The sequence below is a fragment of the Myzus persicae genome, unplaced genomic scaffold, assembly GCF_001856785.1.
Source record: "Myzus persicae strain clone G006 unplaced genomic scaffold, MPER_G0061.0, whole genome shotgun sequence".
Classification (NCBI taxonomy): Eukaryota; Metazoa; Arthropoda; class Insecta; order Hemiptera; family Aphididae; genus Myzus; species Myzus persicae.
In genome coordinates this window covers 79,137-89,987 of record NW_019104159.1, presented here as the reverse complement: position 1 = coordinate 89,987, position 10,851 = coordinate 79,137, and the positions used below count along the sequence as shown (strand labels likewise).

Here is a 10,851-nt window from a genome sequence, read left to right as displayed (position 1 = left end):
TGATTTTCCTATTAACACTTGCAAGTCTCCCTCTTTAAAAAAAAACAAATATTTTCTCATTAAATATACCTAACATTTAACCTTTTAATGTGTTTAAAGTTCCTTGTACATACGTAATACTAAATGTACAATGCGAAATGTATTGTTAATTGTTCATATTAAGGTTTAACGAAAATGTCAGTTATCTAAGTTTTTTTTTTGTGTCATATAAAAGTACAAAACCTTTTTTTTTGAATACTAGTTTTCGCATGCCATATTCTCTTATGCCACAATTCCTTTGAATAGGTACTCTTTATTGACTCAAGTGATAAACACTGTTTTTTTTTTTTAAATGTATTACCAATTTATTGAAATTCTTCAACCACCATAACTATATATACATTAGAATCAGATATAATTTGAAAAATATGTATTAACAGAAAAAAGATTCACAAAAATACTAAACATGAATACATGATAATATGACTGTAGGATGTCTTTGTAATTTATGTATTATATTTTAATTCAATGATAACTCGTTGCATACGAAAAAGAATTCTAAGCAGAGACGTTGGGTTCTAAGCATGCATGTATAAATAATCAAATTAAATATTTTAAAAAAAATAATAAAAATTGAGTATAACTCATATCTGTAAATAGAACCTAACCTAACTATAAGGTCAGATTTTTTTATTGTTAAACGCACAACAATTTATGGAGAATCGTTTTTAAAATTTTAAGCGTTAGCTATAAAAAGAAACACTTTTATAAATCTCTATAATATAAAACATAATTTAATACACATATTATACAGATTTTAAAAAGCTCAAAAAGAGTAAAAAGTTTGAAAATTTTAGTATTCAAGGAAAATTGTCATTTTAGCATTTGGTGAAAATTTCCTTAGAATAAACAAAAAATTCAAAATTCAAGAAATTTTTGATGTCTACAAAGTAATGTATTGGTGAACTGCATTAATACAAATGATAAAAATTAATAATATAATAATTAAATAATATTATATTTATTTATTATACATTTGTATTTTGAGTATTAAAATTGTACATACAACCTAGTACCTAGTATAATATATACTAGTATACAGTGCCGCAACTACGTGATAAGGGGCCAGTGTGAAAGGCTTTTTTTGGGCCCCTTCCTAAATTAATCTTATTATAAGTATTACAATCTATAAGTGCCAACGTTTTTTGGTTTTGTGTATAGCTACATATAAATATATATGTATATATATAATATATATATATATATTGGTCCATACGTTTCATTCAATCTGTTTAAAGGCAACAATAAGAATAAAAAAATAAAAATAATGGTATAGAATAAGCTAAATTCAATACAAATAAAAAGGCAGACTAAACAGATTTCAAAGGCATCCCATTACTAAATGCCTATAAATGTTGTGTACGTCAGCCTATTGTTCTTCCAGCAATTCGACAAACAACGACCCATAGACGCGATAAAAATAGATCCAACCTTTTTCTAAACCTACCATCCTATTTCAACATACGTATTACTTAATCTAATATTAGTATACCTACAACGTAGGTTTACGATCGATATCACTGTCGCAGTCCATAGGGCAATAGTCGGAGTATCCTGGCATTGCACCGACTGTCATACCATTCGTTAGATTCTCTGTCCCCTTCGTGCGGTACCTTATCATGTCTTCTTGGCTATCGCGGCCCATTCCGTTACGCGATGTTTTTTCTTCAACATGTTACTACCTTAATTCTTATTCAAACCGTGTTACTTAAATATTGTTATATCATAAACCTTGTCATTACGAACTTAAAATAAAATTATCATATGTCACAACTATCATCCTGTGTTATTAAAACATAAAATCCTTCATCTAACAGTAATAATTTACTAGTATCAATACACTACAACGAATGTTAACTAACTAATTTTGGTCCATTTTCAGTAATATACTCATTTAATTCATTTACATCATGCGGCTTTCGCAAAGCTACTTCTAACGGATATAAATTTTTATGTGAATTACTCCTTCTTCATGCAGGAAGCCCAAAATCAGTTAATGATTTATCGCAAAACTCATAAATCTTATCTTCAATTTTGATATGTCCATCATTGACCTTTGTATATATCATCACTATATGCTAATGTCATATCCTGATTCTCATTACGCATTTTGTTTAATTTATCTTCACATAAATCATTACGAAATTTATGCCATAACTCTAAGGGGTCAGGTGGCTGGCAAAATATGGGGATGATTGTAAATAATTATCTTAATTTTGTATGTGGCTCGGACATGACAGCATCTGACATGGTATTTTGCCAATGTTCATCTCCTTCTAATAAAACTATTTCCTTGAAATCACCTTGATAAGTTTGGAAAACAACACCATTAACGATCCACAGATGTTCAAACGACATTGGAGCGTGAACATGTTGCAGTAAAATTCTTAAATAATAAATAATAATTCAGTTTGGGTTCTATGAATGTTGTAGACACGGCCTAAAGTTGTGTCTTTTTTACACCGGGATATCCTTCAACATCTTGCCCACGTCCTCTAGAAAATGAATATCTTTCCCATACGTAATACTGGGGTACTTCGTGATGTAAAATGGTATTTGTAAAATCATTTCTTTTGCAAAGATCCATGAACGATGTAAGTGTTGTTGATGAAAGATTGTTGACGCGATCTAGGAGATTTTCATTATTATAAAAATAAACTCTTTCCATTTTCCAAATGAACTGCTAAATGAACTACTGCCAGAAAGCGTTCATAAATAGGAAATTGGAAAATTCTCCAGAGCGCTTCCGAGGAACTTATATACAGACCATTTAGATATTTTTCTACTTCATCGTTATTATTTTGAAGCGAAAATGTGGCTTGATCAGAACCTTTATGAATATACTTACAGATATACTTAATTACTTTAACCGACTGACAAAACTTTACGTTTATGTGTGCATTGAATCATCAGTCCTTGGTAGCACTGGATTATAGGGAACAACCCACCTATTATCCATCCTCATTTCTGTTCCTTTGACACGAATTATTGCCGTGATTCCCCCATTATCTGGAGACCTACGCCTGTGGGTTGAGCAGCCGTCATCAACGGTTGGAGTTTCAGAAATAAAATGCTTTAGGGTACTTTTTAGAACAAATGTTTTCTTTCATACACGGTGACAATATTAAGAATAATTGGATCTTATAGTTTGTCAGGTATTTCAGCCGATATTATTACATCTTTAGAATCTGGTTGTACTTTGTTAGCCAGCCACAATAAAATGTGAGGGTAAGATAAACCTCTTTTTTGCCATTCTACGCTGTAAACGAAGGCTTTCAATGGTCCAAAGATATTTTTCTTCATTAATAGATCTATCATTTTCTGGAGTTTTAAATAAAATACTCTAGAAACCAAATCATGTCTGTCGTAAGAATTTTGATCGGCCATTTGGAGTTACATATGAATTTAATAAAGAGATCTTGGCTTCCAAACTTCCTGTTTTTGCAACATATGTTACTGATGCTTCGCTCTTATTGGTTGCAGCATAATTTTATATAGCTTAAAGCCTTCCTCGACAAATGGACTATCCATCACAAAAATAATTTTTTTATTCGAACCAGTAGTTCCTAAGATTAAACAAATAAACAACCTCTTCAGATTTATAATATTAATATAGATTATAATACATACATTAGAAAAAGGGAAAATAACATACACGTTTAATAATATATGGCTTAAGAAATTTGTATATGGAATGTTTCAAAATAGAATTAGGTAAATAAATTCTTAGCTTTATTGGAAAATAATTAACTAATAACTATCCATATCGGCAACAATAGTTATCACCACGCGCCCATACATGTATGACATTTCTCATGGCACACCGATTGAGGACCTCTGATTTAGAGGCTACTTGCCCTATTGCTTGTCTTAGATATTATGTTAGTGGTTAGAGTGTGGAAAGGTGAATGTTAAAAATATTTATGGTCAAATTACATATCTATACTTTTATTATTTTTTATTTGGGAAAGGAAGTGTTTTGGGATAGGATAACAATTATAATTTTTTCTTCTCTTCCTTTTTGATTTATCTTCTGTGTGTATTAATAAAAACTGAATTTAATAGTTAATAGGTATACGCAGTTGTATTTTTCCTCAAGTCTGCCTTCATTGATTTCTATTTTATTTATAGAATTTTTTTTTCAGCTTCCGTAGAAACTTACTATTTTATCTATATTCAAAAACACCAAATACTTTCACCACCTTGTCCAACATACTGGAAAACTTCTCTTTAAAAAAATGTAATATACAGGACATTCTTGTCACAAAATGTCTAGTTATTTATACTGTTCTGTAAATAATATTTTTAACTTAAAACACGTTCGCTGCCACTCAATTTTGTGTACATATACAACGGTGCTGGTATAATTTACGACTTTTTTTTATGACACCTATTGGCGTCATTAGCGTCACAGAATAATTTTTTAGTCAGACGCTGTTTGATGACATTTGGCGTCATGATATAATATATAAATAATAATAATTAAGTTTTATGATGCGTTTTTTCTCAAGATCATAATGATGCACGAGAGAGCGTATTTAATGAACTGCTCAACTGAGTTAAAGATGGTATATAAGCCACATTACAAAAGTGAGGTCATCTATTGTGATAACTCTCTTATCACAAAGTTATTCTGCTGTTCGGGAAGGAGACAAATCCGAAGGATCAGAGATAATCAAAATCAGTACATCGGTTTTTGCGTTATAAATAGTGTAATTAGCCCTAATTTGTTTTATTCATATAGATTATCATATTAAATGCCTAGTATGAAAATATTAATCTCGAGCTATTTTATAGGTTTTGAAAGCTTTAATACCATTACTTATTGTAATATGTGGTAATTTATTGATGACTGACCAAGTGATACTAAATTACCACTCTAAATTATTTATTTATTTATTTATTTAACGCCAAACGGCAATTTATAGATACATTGTACAATTAGAAGATTAACATGAAGAGATAATAATTAAATAAAGTACATGGAAAATATAGTTATATTTATAGACTTAAGTTTAAACTTATACTAAACAGCGTTCAGCTAAAAAGAGTACATGCTAAGGTAAAATAAAACAAAGACAAAAACATTCAGTAGAGATAAATAATAATATAGTCAGCTACATATCAGGAGCTATTAAGTAGGCGGAGCATTCTGTCTAATGGATTATTATGGGAGTAATTAGTACGGTGAGAGGAGACAAGGTATAAAGAGTGATTTCTAGTGATATGCACAGGAACCCGGAAAGAGACAGAGGACAGAAGGTTCGGTGCATCTATTGAGCCGTTAAGGAGGGAGGTGATGAATGAGAGGTCAGCATCGATACGACGAGATGCGAGAGTAGGGATATCTAAGGAAGTTCTAACTGATAGGTAATCATGGGGTGGGTGATCAATATTGAGTATAAAAGCGGCGTAGGAAAGGAAGCGGTTTTGGACACGCTCTAAACGTAATTGGTCCTTGGCTAGATACGGGTACCATACAACTGAGCCATATTCTAAGACAGAGCGGACAAGGGAAAAATAGAGGGATCGAAGACAAGTAGCGGACGTGAAAAGGCTAGTGTTGCGCTTTAAGAACCCTAGAATTTTTAACGCTCTACCAACAGTAACATCAATATGGTGTTCAAAAGAAAGAGAAGGAGTTAGATAGAACCCAAGATCTTTGACAGTGGATACACGCTCGAGAGTAGAGCCATTAAGGGAATAAGGATGGATTATGCAAGTACGTTTTCTATGAAATGACATAACATGACACTTGTTGAGGTTGAGCGTTAGGCCAATACGCTGGGCCCAGAGAGAGAAAGTATTGAGATCTGATTGAAGTTGAAGACAGTCAGATGTAGATGTAATTTTTGAAAAAAATTTAATATCATCGGCAAATAGAAGAACTTTAGAGGATGAAATGTACCTGTTAATTGAGTTAATTAAAAGGATGAACATAAGAGGACTGAGATGTCCTCCTTGGGGGACCCCAGAGGGAGTAATAAATAAGTCAGAGTCAACGCCGTGAACTCTTACGAATTGCTTTCTTTGACTTAAATACGATTGGAGCCATGAGATTAAAGGATTACCGATACCAAGTGATTCCAGTTCAGAAATAAGGCGGCTATGAATGACAGTATCGAAGGTTTTATTAAAGTCCGTGAACACAGCATCAACTTGACAATCAGATTCAAAGCTTTTTAATATATATGATGTGAAAGATAGGCTGCAAGTGACAGTAGATTTCCCACTACGGAAACCATGCTGCTCATCCATTAGAATATGATTAAGACTTCTTTTGATTGAGGAGTAGACGATGGACTCAAACAGTTTAGAAATGTGTGGTAGGATGGAAATAGGCCTGTAATTAGAAACGAGTGAGGGATCTCCAGATTTAAAAACAGGGGTGACAGAGCATGTTTTCCAAGCAGCTGGAAAGATACCCTCATCAAGAGATAGCCTAAAGAGTAGGAATAAAGGATAAACAATAGAATCTTGACAATTAAAAAGTAAACGTGCTTAAATCCCGTCTGGGCCATTAGAATTGGTGTTTTTTAAAGAGTTGATTGCAAGTTGCACATCGTCGAGGGAGAAGTGACAATTAGAAGGAAGTTCATATGGAATAGTATTAATATTAGAAATATTGATGGGTGGAGAAATAGAGTTGTTATACATAGAATAAAAGTACTTAGAGAATAGGTTAGCCGAACCAAGAGGAGTATCAACCTTATCATTGTTCCAGAATAGAGTGGTGGGTACTGTGTTTTTCTGGTTTAAATTTTTAATAGATTTCCAGAATAGTGAGGGATTGCGATTGAACGAATTTTCGGTATTTTTTATATAAGACTGGTAGTCTATTTTAGATTGGCGCTTGCATTTAGCACGAAGTTCGGAGAAAGCTGAGTAGTCATAGGGGGACCTCGAGCACTTATAGAGTGCGTGAGCTCGCTTTTTCTCCATAATAATATTTTTAAGAGAGGGAGATGTCCACGCAGGGAATTTTGGTAATTTAAATATTTTTGTAGGAACAAACAAATCGATAGCATGAAGTAGGGCTTCATTAAAAACAGAGGCTGCATCTTCGATTGTGTACTGTGAAAATGTTAACTCCCAATTAAAGGAGTTAATAAATTGTGTTATGGCATTGTAGTTTGCAGCCTTAAAATCTTTATATGTATGAGTATTAACTACTGATTTGTCAGATTGCGAAGGAAAGACCACGTGAAGAGGTGGGTGATAAGGATCAGGAATAACCAAATATTCCGTTGCTAAATTGACTGTGATTCTATTGCAGTTGGAAAAGACAAGATCTAAGATACTGCCATGATTATTGCGAAAGAAATTATGCTGGAAAAAATTGAGGTAAGAAAAAGAATCAATAATAGTTGTGGAAATTATATTGGGGTCATTAGTCCCGATTAATCCTAATTCATCAGAAGACCAGTTGATATTAGGGAGATTGTAATCACCACATATGACTAGGGAATTTGGTTTATAAGAGGAAATGATGTGTTCAACAGAAGTGATATGGGATTCAACTACAGAAAGGGGGGATCGAGGGGGTAAGTATACACCACCTACCAATAAGTGGCCAGAGTTTAGGGACAATAATACAAATACTTGTTCAACATTAGATACGGTTAGTGAAATAGGTTGAAAGGAACGGGTATTCTTGATAGCAATTAGAACTCCGCCACCTCGGATAGAAGTGCTGTTATTATGGTTTCTATCAAGTCTTATTACTTGAAAGCCAGCGAAACCAAGTTCACTGTCACTTATGTCAGGAGTCAGCCAGGTTTCTGTGAGGATAATGATATCATAAAAGTGAAACATGGGGAAAGAACATCTGAGGGTAACTAATTTTGTTTTAAGACCACGAACATTTTGATAGAATATTTTAAGGTTACAATTAAGGGTATTATCAAAAAAGTTATTATTACAAATATTATAAAAATTAATAGGTTTACAAAATGAGGTTTTTAAGTTAGTGAAGACTTGCAAGAAAGAATCTAGAGTTAGTTTAGCAGTGTAGCAGCGTGAGCAATTTGAAGAACGAAGTTTAATGTTGTACATACAATTGCAGAGTGGATCAGCTAAGCAGGAATAGTAGCATGAGTCATTTTTTCCAGTTTTGTTCAGGCGAAGGAGTGCTTGCCTAGGCAGCGACAAGTCGAGTACTGCTAGTTTTTTGATTGGGTAAAGGCCGAGCTCGATGTTTGAAGGCGTCTGTCCTGGGATGATCTGCGGGCCGGTACAATATAGGGGAGTCCATCTCTGTATTTGATTACTAAGTCAGATTCACCGTTCTTTTTACGATTTTCCAAATCAGCGTATACGCGACGAATTGCTTCACGCTCAATCGGAGTGCGATCGCGATTAACCGAAATGGGATGGCGCATATTGTCAGTATGAGAAGATCTAATATTTGTATTATAGTCAGAGACAAGTTTCTGGGCTATTTCTTTAGACTGGAAGAAAACCTTGAGTGGTCGGGGACCTCGATCACTGGGTTTACCTAGCCTTATTGCTTTAAAGTCAGATGGTAATTCGGGAAAGTACGGTTTGATAGCCTCAGTTATTTTTAGGATGTCATTAGAGACTCTATCTTCTAATGCAGAAGAAGAAGATTCTTGAGCACCACGAATAATGACATTTCGAGAACAGCGCTCACGTTCAGTGATCTCATGGAGAATGCTAGGAATGGTGTCAGCCGAGGAGATACGACGACTACTGTTTGCAGATTCAAGATCTTGGACTCGAATGCTGAGACTAGAGATGATTTTTTGGAGTTTGTCGTTCTCAGATTTTAATTCAACAACCTGAGAGGACAGACGACCTAAGTTTTCATTGAGTTCAGAAAATTGAGCATTTTGTGATTCGCACAAGCGTTTGCACTGGGCCAGGGTTTCTTTTTGTGTTTTTTGATGCTCAGCCATAGTGTTGTTAAAAACATCAAGGGTCAGCAGACCGGAAGAAGGAGAGGCTGATTTAGAAGACTTGCCTGACATTACAGAAGCAATATTGCCAGCAGTGGTTGATCGGGTGGAGATCCTTGTGGGTGAGCTCTGACTCATTTAAATGAATACGCCTTGTAAGATAAGGTTGGCAACCAAAGCTGCAGGTAACCAGACGGGCTGATGAGATATGCGGGTTGATGAGCGGAACAGCTAACGATCACTGCATCACGATGTATATGTTTATATTTATATTTATCAATGCTGTTTCAACTATAAAACGCACACAGTGTATAACGCGCGGGTCAGTGCGGGTCTAATCTCTCAGATAACGCGATAACGACTGACTCGGGTTTTGGAACTTTGTACCGATAAAAATAAGTTTGAACTCACGTTTCTACAGCGCCGTGTATAAGCTGGAACCACTAATAGTTGCTCTTGAGGGGAGGGTATTGGTCAGACCGACTCAAAAACGACACCGGTCTGAAAGCGCACTTTTTAGAATCGATCAAGATAAAGAACACAAAAAACTGTCTATATTTACCGGAGTAATAAGAAAAAAGCACGGGAGCGAGTTTAACCGTTAAACGTCGTCGTCAACATGAAAATTATATATTCAAAAAAATTAATTTCATTTTTTAAAATATTTTATTAGGAATTGAAAATAGGAACTCATTCCTGATCCTTGTTCTCATATTTAAAAGTAGCGTTTCGTTTCCGAAAAAGGAACTCGTTCTTTAACGGCACTGATCATCATAATATGGTGGTTATCATTTTTTCCTGCATAATTTTTATGCACTTCTTTTAATATTCACGTTGCGACAATAATTGTATAATATGATTATACTTAGATAATATACTGTAATATCTATAATGTAGTCCTATGTATCTAGATGTAAGCTACAATTCCTATTATTGAGTTTAGTGTGATTGATGAAATTGGATCTGAAATCTGTTTTATCCCCTTTTTAATGAGCTGATACGATTCTTGCTACTTTCAATTTATCAGGTACCGTACATTTGTTATACTTCAATTTATTATGAAGTACAATACGTACTATCACGAGTTCTTCTGTTTGTTTAGAAAATAGTACGGTAAAACCATCAGCTACCAGGTACTGCCATTCAGGTAGTTTAATATATTTATAACTTCGTAACTTCATAACTTAAAAAAAATAGTATTTAACTTGAAGCTGGAGTTGGCTTTTGGTTGATTATTAGTGTTTATTCCTAATCACGGTTGTTTTTATTTGTTTCCAATTAATTTACGAAATATTGACATATTTTTCAAATAAATCATCCGAAGTCGATGAGCTGACAAAACAATCGTAAAATTCACCAAAAAAAACCCATAAAACAAAGTCATTGGGACAACTTCACAAACATTAAGTTACTCATGAAGTTGGCCACCAAGAGTTCATATTATCCTGATGAAAATGGAGCGATAATTTTCCCTCCGTGGAGCTGGCACAAATAATGAGACAGGGGGGCCAACTTCACGCAGCCCCCCCCCCCTTGTGAGCTACAGATTTCAAAATGACACCAACATTTTGCAAATAATTTGCAAACATTTGCAAATTGGTTTTCAGAATTTGCAAATCATTTCCCTGCCCGCTATAAGCGAAATAAGACAATATTTTTCCGTATAAAACTATCAACCTCAAATAGCGCATCATTTGTCCACATTCCGGTTCGGTAACCGAATTGTTTTTTGGAAAAAAAAGATTTTGTATTAAGGAAGTTTACTATTCTGACTTTGATACATTTTTCAAATATTTTGGATAAAGTTAGAGATAAAGTGATCGGTCGATAATTACCACATAATAATTTATCACCAGATTTAAATAGAGGTATAACTATACATTTTTTGAAGTTT

The 10,851-nt window shown here is 33.9% G+C and overlaps 1 protein-coding gene and 1 pseudogene across 1 annotated transcript; both read right to left on the bottom strand.

The window, feature by feature from the left end:
- Window positions 1-1,972: 1,972 nt before the first annotated feature.
- LOC111039471 lies at window positions 1,973-2,397 on the bottom strand (annotated as a pseudogene).
- Window positions 2,398-6,540: 4,143 nt separating this feature from the next.
- On the bottom strand, window positions 6,541-7,854 carry LOC111039470. Its single transcript, XM_022323011.1, has one exon. The coding sequence runs from the start codon at window positions 7,852-7,854 to the stop codon at window positions 6,541-6,543; it is 1,314 nt and encodes a 437-aa protein (XP_022178703.1).
- Window positions 7,855-10,851: the final 2,997 nt, after the last annotated feature.

Bases quoted from the DNA above. Each gene is read 5' to 3' on its own strand.
- LOC111039470 (XM_022323011.1), bottom strand. From the start codon at position 7,854: ATGTTTCACTTTTATGATATCATTATCCTCACAGAAACCTGGCTGACT.